The sequence below is a fragment of the Haliaeetus albicilla genome, chromosome 21 (genome assembly GCF_947461875.1).
Source record: "Haliaeetus albicilla chromosome 21, bHalAlb1.1, whole genome shotgun sequence".
NCBI classification, from domain to species: domain Eukaryota; kingdom Metazoa; phylum Chordata; class Aves; order Accipitriformes; family Accipitridae; genus Haliaeetus; species Haliaeetus albicilla.
Window position 1 is genome coordinate 25,269,813 of NC_091503.1, and position 21,545 is coordinate 25,291,357.

The 21,545-nt window shown below is 41.2% G+C and overlaps 1 protein-coding gene across 1 annotated transcript in view; it reads right to left on the bottom strand.

The window, feature by feature from the left end:
- COL15A1 (collagen type XV alpha 1 chain) overlaps nucleotides 1-21,545 on the bottom strand; it is a 157,466-nt gene that overhangs the window by 29,438 nt on the left and 106,483 nt on the right. The window contains exons 20-29 of the mRNA XM_069809271.1: nucleotides 20,040-20,102; nucleotides 19,114-19,149; nucleotides 18,937-19,020; nucleotides 12,651-12,716; nucleotides 10,700-10,735; nucleotides 9,053-9,115; nucleotides 6,937-7,014; nucleotides 6,787-6,822; nucleotides 1,494-1,547; nucleotides 1,354-1,413 (exon numbers count right to left, since the gene is read on the bottom strand). Of these exons, the coding sequence (XP_069665372.1) occupies nucleotides 1,354-1,413; nucleotides 1,494-1,547; nucleotides 6,787-6,822; nucleotides 6,937-7,014; nucleotides 9,053-9,115; nucleotides 10,700-10,735; nucleotides 12,651-12,716; nucleotides 18,937-19,020; nucleotides 19,114-19,149; nucleotides 20,040-20,102 (576 nt within the window). The remainder of the gene's footprint in view (nucleotides 1-1,353; nucleotides 1,414-1,493; nucleotides 1,548-6,786; nucleotides 6,823-6,936; nucleotides 7,015-9,052; nucleotides 9,116-10,699; nucleotides 10,736-12,650; nucleotides 12,717-18,936; nucleotides 19,021-19,113; nucleotides 19,150-20,039; nucleotides 20,103-21,545) is intronic.

The window sequence follows — 21,545 nt, forward strand, 5'->3', positions numbered from 1 at the left end:
TGCTTTAATAGTTTTTGTTTGGTTAAGGCAGGCAACCCAGAAAATGAACCTTGACACTGTTTGAAGATATGGAGGAATGGAAAATCTACTTTAACATTTTCTGCTGGTGGCTAGTCATCTTTTCTGTCATTTTCTTCCAATTAGAATTTCTCTAATTTGTCTGGTTTCACCTTCCAGCAACTAAAGTTCTATTTACACCTTTCTCTAGAGGTGTAAGCAACCTTCAGTACCTGGTCTTGCTTTCTGTGAAGATACTTACGTACTTACCAATTCTCAGTCTCCCTGTCAGTCAGATAAAGCAGTATCATCATCTCACTTACATTTATTTTCCAGATAGACAACATACTGGTGTTTTGCAGTTTGTGTGTCACGTATTTTTTTTTCTTTTAAACAAAGTAGAACCAGAGGACTCATACCACAGAATTCATTTACAAGAAGTGCTCTACTGAAATACAGTGATATTCACTAGATCACCTTTCCTGATGCCTAGCTGATCCCTACCTTAGGATTTCTATGCTAACACAGTAAAATACCCTTGTCTTTTTTTTTCAGCGTATCTCTGATGCAGATGAAATATTATTAGCTGCTGTTGTAGTATGGGTGCCAATTTTTCTAGCACAGATTGCCCTGTGACATCAGAACGACCACACAAATTACTCTGCTATTGTGAAACTTACTGCTTATGCTCAGCAATATTTATTGTTCCGTAGTCCAGTCTTCACGTTTGCCATGAGACCACTTGTATGAAGTCTTTTCATAAGAACAGACTTGCAGCACCAGGACCTTGGTTCATCACTTGCCATTCCATAATTACAGGCTGTAGGTGGGCATGGACATGCTATCATCTATGCACTTGTCATTATTCTGGATACATGTATATGGCAACGAAAGCAGGTAGTAGGTATTAGCAAGTATCTCCTCGTTAGTAGAGTAGATGCCACTTCACTATGATATGCTCAAGCACTGTTTGTACCTGTGCTAGAGAGCTAAAAGCCTGTGGGAGTATCTTCACAACATGAGGGGTCATACTGATGGCCTGGATCAGGAAGTCTTTGATATATAGAAAGAATTGGCAATCGTAGATCATTTGCTATTTGAAACAGTTATGCTAACAGTGAATCACACATATAACTGTTACACCAGGAGCTGGTACAACTATGTATATCTGCAAGAACTGTCCAGATGGACCCAGAAGTTGACTTTTCAATGATTGTTACCAGATAGGAAAAGTAGCAGAAACATATAATTATTTCTAGATCATTTCAGGTTTTTAGTCATGTCATTATTTTAAAGAATTCATATAAATCAGACTTGACTTAAGATTTTAACAGGTTTTTTTACATAAGAACTTACATAAAATGCTTCGCCTCGATCACCTTTCACACCTCTCAGTCCATTCAGTCCTGGGCGGCCCTGAAATAAGTAGAAATAGTGTAGTATGTGTCAGAAGCAAGCTCCTCCATCTTTATTCCACTTGAGAGCATAATACATACTGGACGTCCTGGGAAACCAAGTTCTCCTTTAGGTCCAGTAGGTCCTTTTGGTCCCTGGACAAGAAAGAAAATGTGATTATGGAGAATATATGGAACATATCTTTGACATATATTGGGTTATTTAGAATAAGAGGCTTAGTTTTATATTTGTGTTAAAAATCAGTCTGTGATTGTCTGCAGAGATTGCACAGAATGTCCACTCTACTTGCTCTGTTGAGTGATCTCAGAAGCTGAGGCCTGGAGTCAGCTCTGGCTTGGAAAAGACTGGTTATCTGAAATGAAGTCTGAGTTCTCAGCCATTTGTAGAGTGTGCAATTCAAAACGGAGTCACCACGTATCAAAGGAAAATTAAAGGTATCAATCAGTAGGAAAAAAGGCAGTTAGTGATATATGCTTTGTGAATCTCCTTTTTGTTTGCTTTGGTTTTCTAATTATTTTTGACTCAGACCCTATGAGGAAATGTCTGTGAACCAGCCTGAGAATTCATATAGTGACAGGCTTCTGCATGCCTCTTGCCAGCCTGGGTATGTGGATTTATGGGGCTGATAGTAGAAACAGAACAGATCCTTCTTTATACAAGAGTGACTGACCCATCAGGCTTCCCAAAGTGGTACAAGTGATCGCAAAAAGAAAGGGCGAGCAGGCTGCCTGGGAAAAGTGGTCCCGGCCTCTGGATGATCTATGGCTGGGTGTTTGCAAGCATGCAACTTCCAGGCAACCAGCAAGTGACCAACAAAAAGCAGTAAACCTGATGATACCACCAACTTTCATCTGCTGTCAGCTTCCTGAAACTCAGCAAAACCACAAGGGTCTAGACAATCTCTTTATGTATGTATCAGCCTTTCTGGTTTCATTTCCTTTTTTTCAGTCTGGTGAAATGCTAAGAGTTACCCCTTCTTACATTATTGGTGACATAATCTCTGTCTATAGATCTCATGCAGATACTACTTATAGGTGACAACTGACGTGTTTCATCCTGAGAAATCACAGTACTTTCAGTATGATTATTGTAACAGACTTTCTATTGCTACCTGCAGGATGGTGGTGAACACAGACCTACGCTGATGGAAGAAAGACATTGGCTATTGCACTGCTTACCACAATTTTACCTCATCACTTTAACAGTAACAAACATTTGTTGGCATTGTGACTGCTGCTTCAAAGGGTAACTAGCAAACAATCAAAACCCAAGAGGAAATCTCCATCTTGCCACTCACTTGTTCTTGATTATTAAGGAAAGCGGAGGCTAAGAAGGAAGCAAGTCTGTGGCAGAACTGAGTCTCCTTATTTACAGTCCAGTTCTGTTGCTGTGTTACATCTCAGTTCAAGGCATAGAAGGAGCACGGGCAAGAGCTAGGAAGGTTGCAAAAAATAGCCTGAAATTTATACTTGGATGATTTGCATACTCAGAGTTTTGCATCTCATCTGATCAGCAGAATATTGACACGGGAATACCATCTGGATTCAAATACCAGTCTCTTACCTATCCATTTTACGAATTAAACTATTGCCATATTGATAGAATTTTCAGTTAACACGATCTTTTTTTTTTTTGAAACTGGCAAGTGTTTGCCCTTGCCTTTATGTAATATCATTTCATTGAAAAGTCATGTACATTCATGGAAAATTTATATGATGATGATGATGAGATGATTTATCTTAGCATCAAGCTGAAATTCATGGATTAATTGTTGCAATTTTTATCATACCAAAAATGAAGACTGGATTAGAGATGAAATTCAGAAATGGTTAACATGTGAACATATTGATTCATAACATCATCACTGTAATCAGAATTTAAAGCTCACTAATGGCAGCTGAAACTGTTCGAAGATGGTAGGACCTTTATTAGACTCCTATTTCATTTCCTGTTTGAAGGTAATTTCTGCCCATACGATCAAAGCTAGTGCCTGTGTCTAAAGCAGGCAATGGATTGCAGGTGTCTGGCAGATGTGAACTTCAATATTGTGCCCCCAAGCTTTCAAAATGATTCAACCCACCCTTCTGTGCTACCATATCCAGTAATAGGGTTTGAAAAAATCCAAAATGTTGTGGGGTATTTTTCTATTTCACTTTCTAGTGTTTGAGCCTTTACAGAATATGCAAATCTGAGCTTTACTGAGCAATGAAGATGACTGGAAACAGACTTTTTATTAGTTTAAATAAAGAGGAGTGTCTGGATCTCATGCTTTAACTTGGACTTTAAATAAACATCAACAATGTGAGATTTGACTGTGCTGGAGCCACCTTTGCTATTTGTCTCTCAAAGCTCCTGACAGATGTCTGACTCCCTGAGACAGAAACCAGCAGTCACAGCTAGAAGTGAAAGAAGGAAGCGAGGAAACCACAGGAGACTGCTTACCAGAAAAGGAAATTTCATTTACAACAGCAGAGAGCCGATTTGGGCAGACTTAACACTGTGGCTCTTACTAAGGGCTCCTATTCAGTACGGTCTGCTTCACTGACAGCGAACAGCATAATCGAGCAGGTAAAAGATTCTCAGTTCCCTTGTGGCAGGAGGCTGGATTCAGTCTCTCTCTTCTGCTTTTGTATTAACAGTACTAACCTCCTGACTATCCCTAGCTGTCATCTGCCAAACCACCACTTCTCTGTAGCTCCTTCTGCTGCAAGCTGCTGTGATCCTCTCTTCTGTCCAGCTGAAGTCTTGAAAAGGAGCGGAGCAATTATCAGGGAATTTTTTTTAAATTTTGGAAACTCATGTATGAGTTCATTGTGCCCTAACAGCACAGAGGAATGATCAGCATCTCCAGCTACCACAAAGCTGTTCTTGGGCCAAAGCCTTACTTTGTGCAAAGTGGAACAGAACCATCATAAAGAAAACTTTGATAAGTTATGCCACGGAGGCTCTGGCCCAGCACTCTGAAGTCTGCATGTTTTTGCTGCACAGGACTCTCACTGACTACAAAGGGATTTTTTTCTATGGGACAACACCAAAATGAATCATCCCCATTAGCAGCGATGATCAAACAAGAATTCTGCACTAAGAGGAACTGGCTGAGCAAAGTCTTGAGATGGGTTCTGTGTGCCAAATTCTCCTGCAGCGTAATCATTCGCCCCAGTGCTGGCAAGAACTGCCTCTGAATGGCCTTGTCGGTATGCTGAACTGGATGAAGCATCTCGTGGCAGTACAAAAAGATGTAAACACAGAGTTTGGGGCTGATAGAAAAAGGACATGTCCTGAAGGGTGCACAGCAATAGGATGACAGGCAACGAACACAAGCTAGAACATGAGAAATTCCAAATAAATACAGGGTCAAACTTTTTTTTTACCCTGAAGGTTGTAAAATACTGGAATGTGCCACCCAGAGAGGCTGTGGAATTTCTGTCCTAAGAAATGTTGAAGACTTGACTGGGCAAGTTCCTGAGCTAAACAGACTTGCTTTGGGCAGTGGTGTGGACTAGATGATCTCTGAAGTTCACTTCCATTTTAAATTATTCTATGATTCTATGTTGTCCTGGTTTTGGCTGGGATAGAGTTAATTGTCTTCCTAGTAGCTGATATAGTGCTATGCTTTGGGTTCAGTATGAGAAGAATGTTGATAACACACTGATGTTTTAGTTGTTGCTGAGCAGTACTTAGATTAAGTTAAGGATTTTTCAGCTTCTCATGCCCAGACAGCAAGAAGGCTGGAGGGGCACAAGGAGTTGGGAGGGGACACAGCCAGGACAGCTGACCCAAACTGGCCAAAGGGGTATTCCATACCATGTGGTGTCATGCCCAGTATACAAACTGGGGGGAGTTGGCCTGGGGGGATCGCTGCTTGGGAACTAACTGGGCATTGGTCAGCAAGTGGTGAGCAATTGCATTGTGCATCACTTGTTTTGTATATTCCAATCCTATTATTAGTATTGTCATTTTATTATTGTTATTATTATCATTATTAGATTCTTCCTTTCTGTTCTGTTAGACCGTTCTTATCTCAACCCACGAGTTTTACCTTTTTCCTTCCGATTCTCTCCCCCATCCCACTGGGTGGGGGGAAGTGAGTGAGCGGCTGCATGGTGCTTAGTTGCTGGCTGGGGTTAAACCACAATATATGTTGAGGTGAAAGGATAGACTCATCTTGCAGTCATACAAGGAGGAGAAAAGGAACTCCCTTTCTGGTAAGTGAGGTTATCCCCCTCAAGGTATTCTGGTACACAGTAATTAGGAAAGCAGTTACTCAGCACACACAGTTAGCCCCTTTTAAAGACCACAGAAACTGATGGCGAAATCTCCTACACACCTTGGTGCACAGAAACAACAACACCTACTAACATTCAGTTGGGCACAACAGAGACCAGGTTACATCAAAAACAGAAGCAAAGAAACACTCAATATCCTTGATCTTTGTAATACTAGACTAGAAGAAATTAATTCCTGCTCTAACCCTACTGAATCTGGGCAATTGTTCTTATTTTTTAAGTAATTTCTTGTGCTTTCATACAACATTCTGTGTCCAGTCAAAAATATCAGGCCAAGTACCTGAATGGCCTCTAAATCCTGATTTTGGTAAATGGTCTGACTCTACTGCCTGATCTGCAGCTTCCTCAGAATCCAAGGCAGTTGCAAATTATTGGCACCGACCGAAATTGAGCCTGATGTAGTCAGTTGTTTTAATGTAAATCATAGAATTAGAGAATAATTTAGATTGGAAGGAACCTTTAGAAATCATCTAGTCCAACTCTTGCTCAAAGCAAGACAGACTTCCAAGTTAGGTCATGCCACTCAGCACCTTGTTCCACAATCCACCATCTCTCCAAGCACCTATCTCTGTGATTAACCACTTTTACCGTGAGTTTTTTCCTTTATATCTAATTGGAATTTCCCTTGCTGGAACTTGTGATCATTGTAACTTGCCTTTTTCCTGTGCACCTCTGAGAAGGACCTGATGTTTTCTGTTCTATAATTCCCTTTCAGACAGTGGCAGGGAGCAATCAGAGCTCCTCTCAGCCTTTTATCTTCAGGGCTAAACAAATCCAGTTCACTCAGAGTCATAAGTTATGTAAGTTTCTAGCTCTGATGGTATTTCACTGTCTGTTTAGATAGTATTGGATACATTTGTGCTAGTAGAATTTAAATTCTGAATCAACTCAGTAGTTTACAGCACCAGACAGGTAACAACCACATCCTTTTCTGAAGGACATTGAGCATCCTGAAGCATGAATACTCCTTATCATCCCTACTCAGAAGGAATGAAAAGCTAAAATAAACTACCTTTACATTTACTATTTTCTGTAAAACCAAGGCAAAATAAAAAAAAGAGTCCACTCATCTTTGGAAATCTCTTACCATTGGTCCCATGGGTCCCACCACTCCTGCTTCACCCTGTTGAGGACAGACACATAGAGCAATGACAAGGAGAACTGCAGTATCTAGCAGAGGTGGCTGGTAACAAGGCCACCAAACATTCTGGAGGAACACAACACAGTATTAGCTCACCTTCTCCCCTTTTCTTCCTAACAATTCGGTTAAAGATCCATCAGCAGCAATGATAGCTCCTGGTTCTCCCTTTTCACCCTGCAATTATCAAAGTTATTTTACAGTGTTTACAAAGGAATTCTCAATGAGTCAGAAGAAGTCAAAGCAGCATTACTGCAGTTTGAAGCATGACAGATTAGTCATGCTGTGATATCAAACATGAAGTGGTATCAATGTGAGTAGGGTGAAGCTTGGTTCTGGGGGAGAAAAGGGCTGATCTTTCTTAAAACATAATAAAGTACACTAAAAATATCTTGCTCCTGTAAATATCCCTAGGATAAATAACTACTTATTTTTTAAAAAAGACTTTTGATTGCTCTCAATAGAGTAACTATGTGAAATGTGCTGTGTTCACAAGAGATCTCTGCCAAAGGCAGACAGGCGATTGGTGTCTTCTTGTGCACCATCAGCTTAGACAGTGGTCAGGAGATCCTGCTGGAAATGTAAAACCTTGATAGAACACTGAATGTCCTGATTTTACTATCAGGAAAGCATGAATCGTTCTATGTGCCTGGCATGATGCAGCCTTTAACGAAAGCCAATTCCCAGCATTCAAATTATGACCCTCTGCATTCCACTTCTTCAAGGGGTAATTTCCATTGAATAATGGCACCAGAACCATGAATTACCATTCCCCAGTGCCAGTGCACAGTTCCCACTCTGGATCTTTCAGCTGTAACTCTCCTTCTCCTAGCTCAGGCAGCTTGGTACAATAGCCTTCCCAAGATCTCTCATGGAAGAAATCTGGCTTGAAACTAACAATTGCATTGCTGATTAAAACTCATTTGCATTGCTGATTCCACTGAGCAGGAAGTGCTATAACTCAGTTCCTCTTGCAGGTTCTTAAATCTTTGGAGTCTCCCTGAAGATACTTCAGATACTTCGGAGTCTCTCTAAGGCTTGGCTTCACTGACTTTATCTTCCGTGATTTTATGGACCTGAGGTTGTGACAGAAGCATCTCGTGATCCTTAAAGCAAAATGCTTCTAGGTCTCTGTGCGGCTTTGTTGTGGTTCCCAACTTCATCACTCTTGAGCACAACCTGGTGTTCACACCTCAGTAACATCACTACGTCATTGGTGGGTACAAAATAGAATGGCTTCAAAGTTTTGAGCTCCTTCCAGCGTGGACAGCAGAAGCAAAAAAAAAAAAAGAAAAAAAAGAAAACCCAAACAAAAAACCCCACAACCCAAACTAAAAACCACCCAACTGATTTTAAGGCTGAGCTTGATCATTTTATGCACTCCATAAAAGAACAGGAATCCTTGTGACAAAAGGGGGCTGGTATTTATAGCCTGAGATGTTTCCTTCTGAGCCATGAAGATGCTGTTCTTCTACAGTCCCACTTCAAACCATAATCAACCATTTCCAAGCCTTCCTATTACTTATGAGGAAGTGAGGTCAGCTACTTACAAAGAATAAGCAGAAAGTGTTTTTGTTTTTCTTTTTGTTATCCCCAAGATTGTAATAACTTAGATGTTCCTTTCCCCTGCTTCCTGCACGTAGATGAGAAGGGGAAGAAAAACGGAACAGCTGCAATATTTACAAAACAGCGGAGTCAGTCCTCAGTCACCTCTCAGCAGTGCTACCAAATAAACACTGTTGTGCAGAAATAAGAGAAAAGACCCTAAGGAGAGAGCTCGCCAAGTCTTATTCTTCCAATGGGAATGGAAAACTGCAGTCTTCATTCTGTAGGCAAAGCCCTCTGTGCCAAAGGGGGAGGAAAAGATTAATCTTTTTTTGTTTGGCCTTTCGGTTAGGATCTCAGGGTGTCGGCACAGACAACCAACTTGAAAGAAGAGGTTACCTCATGTTTCATGTTTATGCAAACTTATTCTGATAAGTGCATACTGCACTGCAGAATTTCAACACTGGGGCAGGAACGTTAGCTCTCAGGAGTATTATATCAAAGTATTTTGTTTAGCACTCTTTCAATTTCCACTTAGTAAATTTTTCACATAAACTTATTAACAAGCCAATCCCTAGTGAAATCAGAATCATTAAATTTTAATGTCACTAAGTAGTTGTCATCTAACACATTTTGCATCATGTACTTTTCCCTGTGCATTTTCTCTTACCTGTTGTCCTTTGGGTCCTTGTGATCCAGGCAAACCAGTATCACCTTTTGGTCCCCGAGGGCCCTAAGCAAAAACAAGTACGTAAATCCATGGTGAGATCTGCTAAGAATATGGAGCCAGGCCATTTTACTAGATCTAATTTTAAATAACTGGAAAACTTGAACTTGAATCACTCTGGTTGCAATCTAAGAACTCTTACAAGACTAAATTGCTGTCTGAATCAAAGTATCCCCCCAAACAAATATCATATAGGGAGAATCTGTTAAAAAGAACAAACCAAAAGCTCCCTGATGTTTATCACAGTGTAGATGATACACACATTCACAGAGAAATACGCAGACATTAATACGAGTGGCAATTCAGCCTAAAATTCTCTATTTCCTCCCTACTCTATTCTCTCTCCCTCCATGATCGTTCAGCCAGGCTGACTGTCAACAGAATTTCTGAAGCTATATTTTTAACAGTACTTTAAATTTTTTTTTATCTGAAATAGACATTACATATTTGAAAATGAGATGATTTCTCTTTCTGTTCTGTGGTGACAACATTCTGCTCAGATAACATTATGTTTTACAATCTTCCATTATAAGTGCATTCAGAAGCATTTTTTTTACCCACCAAGAACTAAATTCAAGTCTACATGATTTCTGCATTAGTGAAGAGATCAAGAAAAGACCTGAGGTAAGAACAAGAATGGCATTTTCATGTCTGTAGAAATTCTGTAAATGACAGAGAGACTAAGAATTCATTATATCACTTTCAAAATGTTATCAGCTCTTTTTCAAATGAAAAGTATTTTTAAGGAGCTTTTTCCCCCTTTCTTTGGCTTCCTATGCAGTCCACAATACCCAGGACTTAGTAAACAACCTTCTGTAGAATTTGGGGCAATTTGCCAGCATTTTGTCAACATCATTTGTCAGCTTTCCCAGTTTTCTCCTTAGTTATTCTCAGGCAATAGACAAAGGATCCTGAGACCATATGCACGCGTCTGAACTGTAAAACAATCATAACAAGGGAAAATAATTCTATCACATTATACAGAATATAAATATAATAGTATAAACAATACTGTATGAAGTCACAAGCCAGATAATGTTTCTATGGTGTGGCAGCCTGAGCACAATAGGTAAGTAACATAGTATAACGTATCTTTGATACTATGGCTGTGCAATACTTCCATGGTGGCACTGGTATGTTATTATAAAAAATAATAAATGGTTCCTCAAGGATAAAATAAAAAGGGTACACCTCATAGGGCTTTACTGTACTCTGTAGTGGTGACAAAAAAAGCCTAAAGAATAATACAATTACATATACATATGAAGATAACTTTTAGAAGTCCATTTGTTCCATTTGTTTCTCTTGGCATAGGTCTTTTCCTTAGGTAGTAATTTTTCATCAGAGTCAGTTACATTTAGATTTAAACTACAGGACTGATTCTGAGATAAGCAGGAATACAAGATGTGCGTATCACAGTATGCTTCATTTCCGGCAGAGTTAATTTCTACCATAGGTGTTGATTCCATAAAAACCTACAGTCTCCCATATGAAAATTTATTAGACTTTGTGTAAATTCTGTACAACATAAATTTTTTAAATATTAAACTATATTGAAAAATACTTAAATCCAAGGAACATAATACTTACAGGAAAACCTGGTAGACCTGGCTTGCCATCTGGCCCCTGCAAAATGCAAAAAACTCACCCCCTTACAAACACATAGTACAGACTTGCAAAACAGAGTATGCATTTTCCATGTATTGCATAATTTGTGAATATTAACTGATCTGAAACTGGATTAAGAACTTCATTCGGCCAGTGGTAAAGTTGTGAACACTCCATAATGCCCTACGCTTCTAAGTTTTTCTGGGACATTAGCATTTACTTTCCAAAACTGGAGGGACACAGACCAGGAAACGCTGAAGAAAAGTGACATTTTCCACATATGAAAGGCATGCAACCATAATTCAGCCTCCTTTGAATCTTTTCCAGATTCCAGCACAGAGATCACAGTAGCCCTCCCACCTTTGCCATTTTGCTCCTGGTTGTCTGTGGATAGAAAATAGAGTGTGCAATAGGCTGTGAATAGAAACATGGATCTGGATTTCTACTGGGTGTATTTAAGATTGCCCCACTGTGATATCTGCAGCGAGACACTTCAGTTCTTGTTCAGATCCCCTGGCTGTGCATTACCCGAGGCACTACGAGCCTGCCTGTCTTTCCTGACTAGGGTGAGCTTGTAGGCTGAGGTTCAAAGACCTTCCCAACTGCAGCTGCGCTTCGACCTGCAGGACCTACTTCTTTCTGTTAGGACCGTAACTCTAACAGCTATTGCGAACCAATGCGTTGCTGCTGGGCTCATGAGCCCACTCGTCTATATTGTTTTGAGAACCTGCCATCTAAGGCTTGAATGGCGACTACCTGCAGCAACAGAGCTTCACACGAGAGGACCCATCCTATCCTGGCATCCTATTATGTCCAGGGATTAGGAGAATCAGGTTTTTAGGAAACACACCAAAATGCTCTTCCATGAAAGCTGTTTTACCATAAGCACAGCTGGATGCAGCCACAATAATGTGATGCCATCCTACCATGGGACAAGTGGAAAAGAGGCATGTTAGGCTAACAGATAAAGGTTAAAAGGTGTTATTGGAGCTAATGCCCTTCTTACCAGTTCACTGACAGATTTAGTAAATATTTGTTTTGGGACAGTTGTATTAATAAGATAAAAGTTTTTTTCAAACTATGGCTATGTAGAGTGAAATTCTGCTGTCATCAGGTACACACGTTCTGGTCTTCCTTGTTTCATCAGGGATTAAATGTGAGGGAGAGAACCGGGCTCACAAACAAGAAGACAGATAAAATAAAATTCACAAACAACAGTCCACAAATGAAACTAGCTGTGAAGTAAGATGCTTCCTTTGGGGGGATTAAAATTTTGCAAAGTGCAATATATTGTAGACTTTCGAGCAAGTTTGAATAGACTCCACAGCCTGGAAAAGGTAGATTTCTCTTTGGATCCAGTCCTGGGAATTTGAAATCATTACCAAGAAGCATTCAGAATTTCAGATGTTTGACTGAACTATTTTGCAGCTATACTCCTATCTGTGAAACAGAATCTGAAATTTCACATCTGTTGTTCTTTCATGAAATTTCCAGCTTTTCCTCCACAGTTGTAATTGCTGCGAGACTAAACTCATACACAGGAGCCTAGCACTCCTAGTTGCAGTCTCAAGCAGAACTGAGCAAAATACTTTATCCCAACATTTTAAGGCTTGAAAAACAAGCATAGAAAAAAAATGGAAGAAATGCTATGTAAACCTTGGTCCCCATTATTTCATCAGTTCCCCGTGTCTGTCATCCTGAGCATATAGTTCAGATTCAGAGCTAAGACAACTCCTTTCTTTCATACTAACATGTAAAAGCAATTCATTCACACAGAATTCAGTTTTTTCCTGAAGTACTTCCACAGAGTTTAGTGCTGAAGTTAGCAGGAACACAATTCTAAAGCATAGGAAACTCAGCTCTAGCTGATACTTAAAAGGAGACACTGAAGATAAAGCAAATCTGAAGATTTAATAAAGCAGCATATACTCACTGGAGGCCCAAGCAGTCCTTTAATTCCAGTAAAGTTAAAAATTCCATCTGTATCATTGAGTAGTAGCTAAAAAAGTGGTTAAGGAACAGGTTATTTCAAATACCAAATTGATTATCTAGGGCACACATATTTTTAGAGATATATAGACAGTTAAAGCATCCCTTTGTAACCATGGGGAGAAAAACACAAATAAGGCCACAGAAAAGGCTCTCTACTTCTAATTTTTGTTATACATCTGGAATAACAAAACCTAGCATTTGTTTTACACTTCATATGTAAGGATCTCAGAATGCTTTCAAAACTTCAATTAACTGACTCTCATTTTTAACTTGAAAACTATGACACCAAATGTGGCAGCCTGAAGTAATTTCTCCTCAGTAAGATAAAGATCAAAATGAAAGTTTTACACTCCAATATGTCACTGCCATTCTAAGATGGTGAATCTGTCTGACCACACTCGTCCTGTTGTAGAGTTGAAGTTATAATTCTATTCTGGACATATCTGCATCACACCGTGCAGTGCCATGCGGCAATTCCTAAGTCAGCTCCGCTCCTACTGCTGGGTCTGCAATCAATGAAATGAGCTTGGATCCCCAAAACAGTGTAGTCACTTGGATGTGGAGCAGCACCTAGGCTAACAGCGCCGAGTCTCCAGAAGCCTGACCAGAGCAGTATAATAGCTATGCTGTTATACTGCTTCCTATCCTGGAATTAGTGAGCTCAGCATTAGCTCAGACATTTCTGCATAATTTGATCACAGAATCAGGATAATGGAGGTGGACAGGGACCTTTGGACATAATCTGGTCCAACCCCCTCCTCAATGCAGGTCTAATTGGATCAGGTCGCTCGTGGACTTGTCCAGTTAAGTCTTCAACACCTCTAAGGATGGAAATGCCACAATTCCTCTGGGCAACCGGTCCCAGTATTTGAGCATCGTCAGGGTAAAAAGTTTTTGCTTTATCTAATTGGAATTTCCCATGTCCCAACTTGTGTCTGTTACATCTCGTAATATTGCCATACACCTCCAAGAAGAGGGTGCCTCCGTCTTCTCTGTATCCTCTGATTAAGTAGTTGTAGACAGCAATAAAGTCTCTCCTTAGCCTTCTTTCCTCCACGCTGAGCAGACCCAGTGGTCTCAGTGCTCCGGTCCCCTGACCATCTGGGCAGCCCTGCACAGGGCTTGCTCCATTCTGTCAATATCTTTCTTGTACCAAGGATCTCACAGCTGGACATGGTACTCCAGAAGCAGTCTCATGAATGCCAATCATGACTCTCTGAGTCCATCAGTTAAGCCATTTTTCCACCTGTTTCATCATCCGTTTATCCACTTCATAGGTCATCAGTTTGGTGATAGCAAGACCATGGCAGACTGCATCAGAAACCTTGCTAAAGTCAGGGTGTACAACATCCAGTGTCCATTGCTTGCCCATGGGCAAGCAATCATTTTGGTCAGGAATGAATTGCCGTTAGTAAATCCGTGTTGGCTGCTCCCAGTCAGATTCTTGTCCAGATGTTATGATTAGACTTTCATTTTGGTTTCAGATAGCTACCTTTCTGGTTTAAATAGGTGTTCCCAATACTATATCATATGGTCATACATTAAATTCAAGACAGACAATGAGTAAGTGCTTGCTCCACATAAATGTTGTAGGTGAAAAAAAGATCCTTACTCTGTTTTTGTCATTTGTTTCATTTCTTTCAGTCCAACAGTCCCATTTATTACATGACAGTTTAGTCTTGTTTTGGATTCAGAAATATGTACTGAATGTCCTTAGAGGCTTGAACTAGTCCACTTGTTTAGCAGGCAAGCCATGTCCTTCATTTCAATATAAGGCTCTGTGTGCAGCAGTATATTCCCATTCAATGTAATGAAAATCTGAATTTCGCAAGGCCAGGGCAGGGCATGCCTTTAGGGGCCAGGGATTCAATTAGCACATGAATAAGCATGTTGTCACTGAGGTATTGTGAAGCTGAATGCCTCTTTTGCTTGTAACCATGTGCAGATCAATCCTATCAGATGACAATCTTTTGCAACATTTGTTATGAATACAGTCTACAGGACCTAAGTTTGAAGCTACCCCTGCTTTGCATAGGAGGTTTGACAATATGGCCTCCAGAGGTCACTTCCAATTATCTTAAGAGTCTCTGAATACTATTTTTCTAATCTGGGATGTGAAGGAGGACACAAAAGAGGACAGACCTGCTTGGTCACACCACATATCCTATCCTATCCTATCCTATCCTATCCTCCTATCCTATCCTATCCTATGTCAACTGAGCATGGCTGTATATGGTCAACTTTCTGTACTTTGAGGTCATGTTGGCATCATGGTTCATGCTGCTAAAGCCTGTCACTTTTACTGGGTGCTGCTACCTGCTCCCTGTCCTCATGTTCTACAAAACCCACTGGAAAACTGCCAAATAAAAAGACTGTTTAAGTCCTGCAGGCAACACTCCATCTCCCAGCCTGCATAAGCTCTGCCGCATTGCTCCGGGGTAGTTCGATGCCTTTGGTCCCACTGTATTCCCAGCTCTATATGGCCCAGAAGGGGAACAAGACATGGGCTGTTACCTTAATGACAGTAATAAAAGAGTCCTCCTGCTGCAATTGTTCTGCTTTATCTACAGCTGGTGGCAGAAATCCAGGAGCCCTGGGTTTACACTGCCTTTCCATTGTGGAATTACTCAGTATTCAATCTTTCGGGGCTCAATCCAAACTGTACTGAAGTCAGTGGAAAGAATCCCAAAGGCTTTGCTGAGCTTGGATCAGGCACTTCGTATATTTTATAGAGTTTCAATGCAAATGGAAATTGCGGTTGGAAGTCAGAAAACTGTACACAGTGCTGAGGAATATATGAAAATAGAGGGTACAGGGATGATGATTAGAGAAAAAGATTGCACTCTTCACAAGCTGCTCTAGGTATATAGATATTTATCTTCCTTTTTCGATGTGCAAGCAGCTTTAATAGCAACAATCCAGCAATGTAACTTTTCAACACATCGAATCAGGTCAGAAAGTGCTGACTATGAACTAAGGACAACGTTGTTTTTCTTATTTTCTTCACTGTTATGAAGAGGAAGAAACAGTAGGTTTTAGTATGATTGTCTGGGCTGGGTTCTAAGTAAACCTTCAGCCTTGTATCCAAATGGCATGAATATGCCCTTATTAGAATTACAGAAAGAACATAGGAAACACAAAATACTTCGACATTTGCTTTACGCCCCCAACATTAACCTTTCTCCAGGCCTTTCATGCAGTTCTTGTACCTAAAATATGGATGAATAATGCAGCAATAGATAATAGTTGAAAAGTTTTAAATTTAAACCCAATAAAATTTCTCTATTCAAAATTATTTCTGTACTGTATCCAACTAAATTGGAGTGATAAAATCATAGCAACAATTAATATGGTTTACTCGTTATCATGAATCCATGCATGAGAATGCACTGAGTATCAGAGGCTATGCTCCAGAAGAGCAAAATAGCTAATATAGGGTAAGGAATATTGATTCTAGTATTTTGGAAGGTCAAAGAGCAGCAAACTGAGGGACATTGGTTTTTAAACATGGCAGTTTGGAGCAGAATTCCTGACTGACAGCAGGAGGCAACTGAGGTGGCAGAAAGGCCTGCAAGCCCCTGAGACCCAGGGTGTTGGCAGGTTCTGCAGAAGCCTGGAAATGGCGAGGTTCCACTGCAGACCTCCATTTTATCTTACCGTGTCTTTCCACAGTGTTAGAAGTGGCTCCTGAAGGAATTGAATCCCCCCAGTTGACATCGGGACCAGGTTAAATGAGGAGGAAACCAAGGTCCACTTTTCAGCGCAGTTCAATCCATGTGCTGTTGGCCAGGTAGTGGTGGGGCCAGGCCCTGAGCCACAGCTGTCCACGTCAGGCCTTAATATCTCAAAAATGCTGAAACCGCACCAGCTCTTTAATTTCTTTCATTTTGATCAAGAAGCATAAAATCTGTTTAGTTGTAGCCACCCAGCCCTTCATAAGAAAACTTCCTTCCAACTCTGATAGACTGGACTTCTGTAGCCCAAGAAGTATTGTTGTCTTTGGCTCCACAACAGTTAAATGAGTGAACTAATAGACCCTGACCCAGGGAGTGATCTCTCTAACTGCCCTGTGGTTTGCTTAGATCACTTCATCGATCTCTGCTGCTCTGCCCAGGTCAAGCCAATATCCACATTACAGCAGCTGGTACTGGTATTTATTTTAGCTCTGTAATTCCAACTGCAATTGATAGGTCTGCTTGCAGTAGTTCTTTCCATATCTGAAGCTAACTACAGAAGATGAGACACTGAATCAACAAAATGTATTTGCATAATTTAATCTTCTATCTCAGCAAACGTGTAGTAAGCAAAGGTCCTGTTCTTATACAAACATTTGTGAGGTAAGTAGAACTCAGTGTCATACATACTGACACTTACTTACACACACACACATACATTTAATTAACTGCATCAAAATCCAGCACACCAAGTTCTCAGAGAAACCATCTGGTTAACAATATAGAGGATTGGAAGCATATAAAGATAGATGGCTCTTGCTGTACCCCCCCAGAATACCTGTTTGCTACAAATGTACATAAAGCCACATATACTATGCACCCGACTTTGTAAGAGAGCTTACTTCTTAAACTCCAAGGTATTTAGAGAAAGAAATGGCTTTCTCTATGGGTTTGTAATACACCTAATGCAATAAAGCTTCTACTAGGCTCTATACGTTTCTGTAATGCATGGTAAAGGTCGTTCACGCAGAAGTTCTGGAGAATTCAAAGGATGCATGTTAGGTTTCTTCAGACATAGCTACACATTAGATAGACATACGGACTGTGACTATCACAACGTGTAGGAAGCCATACAGCCTCCAGCTAACTAGCGTCATTAGTTTGCTATGTCAGCTTCAATAATCTTTTTACATTTCTTATACATACTGTCCTCCCTCTGAGGCTCTCACAGTGTTTTTTTAAGTACTAATGAGCTAAGGAGCAACACATTCAGATTCATTATTACTGCAAACAGAGCTGTTTAGTCACTGATAAGAGTTAAGGCCCCACAGTGACGCCGTGGCAGCTGAAACCAGGACACAGGGCTGTGAGAAAGAACATGAATTTTACACCAGCATTTCTGTCACAGCTATTGAGGAACTTCCCAGCACTCCAACAGAAACAGGATAAAGTGTAGAGCTGGTGACGACTTTGAACTAGATGATCTTCAGACACCCTTTCCAACCAACACTTCTGTGAATCTATAATTCTGCTCATGCAAGATCTTAGGATCTTGGATCCTAAGATTCTGGGTGGATACCCAGTAAATTCAGTAAAAAAACCCAACTCCTTTGGGACTGGTTATGTGGGCTACGGGATGCCAGTCTATGCAATATTTGCTGTCAGTAGCAGAAGCCTAAGTGAAAGCCTAGTTGTTCCAGTCAACAAAAAATGTTACGTGTATCTCAGCTTCATGATAATGTTGGTGGCCAGGTCCTGCTAACACAGATTTCCCAGCTGGGCATTTTCCCTTCTTGCAATCACAAATCACTTCTTACTGCCGAAATATGCATTCCCACGGACGAGTCTCGCTGTTTTAGGTACCTTCAGCTCTCAGAGGTGAAGAATTTCCTGCAGCCACTCACAGCTTCTCCAGTTCTTAATGTCATATCAAGCCAACCACAAGGATTTTTGTTATCAGCTTGAAATGGGATTCATCCTAATCTCTAGCCTTCGTTACTGCTAACTAGTATTGTTTTTGAAAAGGCTGATGTACACAAAGCAAAACTGACTGAGAACATACATGCAGCTAAGGGATATTGGGCAGTTTTTATGAGCTTCTAGGCTTTTACCCCTTGGTACTTTTGGCTGTCGCTTCCGCAACAGAGTCAGTGCTCTGGTTTGTATAGCGGACACCTGTCAGAAAACACAATGTGTATCTCTCCTACACATTGCTGCGTCTCAGGTGCCTTGCTTTGTTAAACATTCCCAGTTTTGTATTTCTCTGTTGATTTTTATTTGATGTTTGCAAGTCCTGCAGAATCAGCTGGAGAGTTTGTGAGAAGCTCTCAATATGGCCCCATAATTTTCCTATGTAAGCTCTTCACCCACTTCCCTTCCTATTTCGTCTTTTCAAAACCAATCCATTTGATACAGAGACATACTGAGATTTTTTTTGTTTTGAGGACTTACGAGCTGAACATCAACAGCAGAATTGCCAGTTTATTAATTGCCTGTGCCCTCTTCTCTGTAAGACGAGTTCTGGAGAGTTTAATGCTTGGCAAACACCCTTACCTCAGGTATTGCTATGATTGGTCCTGGTGGTCCTGGTGGTCCAGGCGGTCCGACAATACTGTTCCCGTCCTGTCCTGGTTTACCCTATTTCAAAAGCATTACAGGTGGAAAACCCATTTAATAAGTACTACATTTCACATAGGTTTCTCAGAAAGAATGAAATCCACACACTCTCACCTGAGGTCCTGGGTCACCCTTCTCCCCTTTTGGCCCCTGCATGTGATTAAAAAAATGAGCATAAGTGATTTAAAAGGAAACATGGTGAAAATGCGCTTTCTCTAGCTTCACAAAAAGCACAGCAGTAAAATGCAGGTACAGAAGGATCGATCCCCAGCTCTCTCAAACCACAGATAGGGCCAGCTGATTTCAACTCCAACTCTGAGGATTTGATGTTCAAAAGTATTTCCCAGCATGTTCGACAGAGTTCACAGGTGACCCGAAGCAAATGGGCACACAACATTTCATTAGCTGGGGATTAATTCAACAAGCCTTTCTTCCCCTGCACTGAAATCAGCCATGCCTGGCTGCTCCTTCTTTTTTTTCAGCATTAACCCCCTCGGTTGGGTCCGGCGTTGCCCAGCGGACTGGGCAGGGGAACACACGGCTAAACAGTCCTTTGTCAGGCAGGTTACTTCTAAGCTCGATCAGCCCCTCGACACAACTCACTGTGCTGGGGATGGCACGGTTGGGAGGAAGGTGGCAGGGAATGAGCCGTGGGACTCCCCAGCTGAAGAGCTCCGTAATCCTCACGGCTCTGAAGTGTGAGAAATACATTCAAATCACCTACGAGCCTGCGAGCTTCCCTCTAATTAAAAGCGGAGCTGATTTCTGAATAATTAAAAGCAAAAGGAGCATCGGAGGATCTGAACTAGCCTCTGGAGATGCCTGTATCGCTTCTGACTGGTGAGGGAGGCGAGGAGAAGGGACAGTGCTGCGGTGTTTGGTGTCGGAGGTGGCGGCTCCGGGTTCAGCAGGACAAACCCAGGCCCAGATGTCTGCACGCTGCTGGGAATTACTTTTTTAGGGCTCCTGCTGAGCCTTAAGACATAGGTTTGGGAGCCAGTGTGTGTTAGGTAGTCGCGGATTATGACAGCCCTACTCACCACATCTCCGGGATGTCCGGCGATGCCAGGAAAGCCTGGTTTTCCATCCATACCCGGCATTCCCTGCCACGACAAAGACGCTGTTATTCTCTCTAAATTGTATTCAGTTCCACACGAGGAGGAGGCTACCACTCTTGGGGGGGACACGGTAGGGTTCTGAAGGGACTAGGGGGTAGGTCTGGGGGGGCTCCATGGAGTCACCATCATCTCCTCAGTCATCTGCTCTCTCCACTCCTCCTGCTGGTTCCCCCTCTCCGCAGCAGGTTTGTTTAATGCAGCTTCAATCATTCTTCTCCGCTGCTCCCACCTCCCCTTAGCAAAAGGGTGAATTGTGTTGCTTTCCCCCAAGATACGTTTTGTGGGTTATTTATTTCCACCCTTCAGTGACGTGACTCTCAGGCTGGAGGAAGAGGAGGGAGAGGCGTGCATGTAGATGGGCGTTGGTGAAAAGTCTGATAGCCCCTGCTCTAGTTTAATGCAGGACTGTATATTACTGCTAAGAATCTGATCAGTTACTCTATGGGAGAAACACAGGAGTATCACTCAGTAGTGATAATGCAGTTTGCCCAGAGAAAAATGGATAAAGGAAAACTGAATTCTTAAAGGACCAGATAAACAGCGAACTACATTTTTTTGGTATCTGTTTTCCTCTGTGTCGTATGAAAGAGCAAAGGAAATGACACAGAACAGCCTAACAAATAATCCAAGTGACATATTAGCCCTGCCTTGTTTTAGTGGTGGGGCTATTTTTTTGTTTGTTTGCTTGGTTGGTTAGTGGGTTTTTTTTGGTGTGGGGTTTTTTGTTTGTTTGTTTTGGGGGGAGAGCGTTTTGGTTTTTTTTTAGGAAAAGACTGTTTTGGTTCTTTTTGTTCTGCTTTGGGGCTTTTACACTAGATAGTACCATGAAAATCTAGTAGACATAGACAATTCTATTAAAAGGTCAGTTCAGTAGCTGTCAAAAACATAAACTGAATACAAGAAATTATTATAAAAGGGACAGGAAAACAAGAGCACAGAACATTACTATGCCACTGTATATACTTATTGTATGCCCATAACTTGAATTCTGTGCACTGGTTTGTTCACATTTTCCATCTTGAAAAGGATCTAGTGGAACTAGAAAAACTTCAGAAAAGGCCAATGGGAATAATGGAAGGTACAGAATGGCTTCTATATGAGACATGATAGCGTAAGCTATGACTCTTTAGCTTGGAAAAGAGACAAATGAGGAGGTGGGTGAAGAATATTGTAGAGCCATCTAAATGTAGAGAGTAGTTAGGGACTCACACTTCTAATAGCAGAAATAGTGGGCATCAAATGAAAATAGCTGGAAGAGGTTCATGAGATGTGTAGTTAAGTTGGCAGAGTACCTCGCCCCAAGGTCTTGTAAACTGTAGAAGTTTGCATGAGTTCCAGGGGAGACATCAAGTTCATTTGAAGAGATCTAACTGTGGTTCAGACACCATTTCTAGCTGAGAAAGTCCCTGAGTCACAAATTGCTGGAGT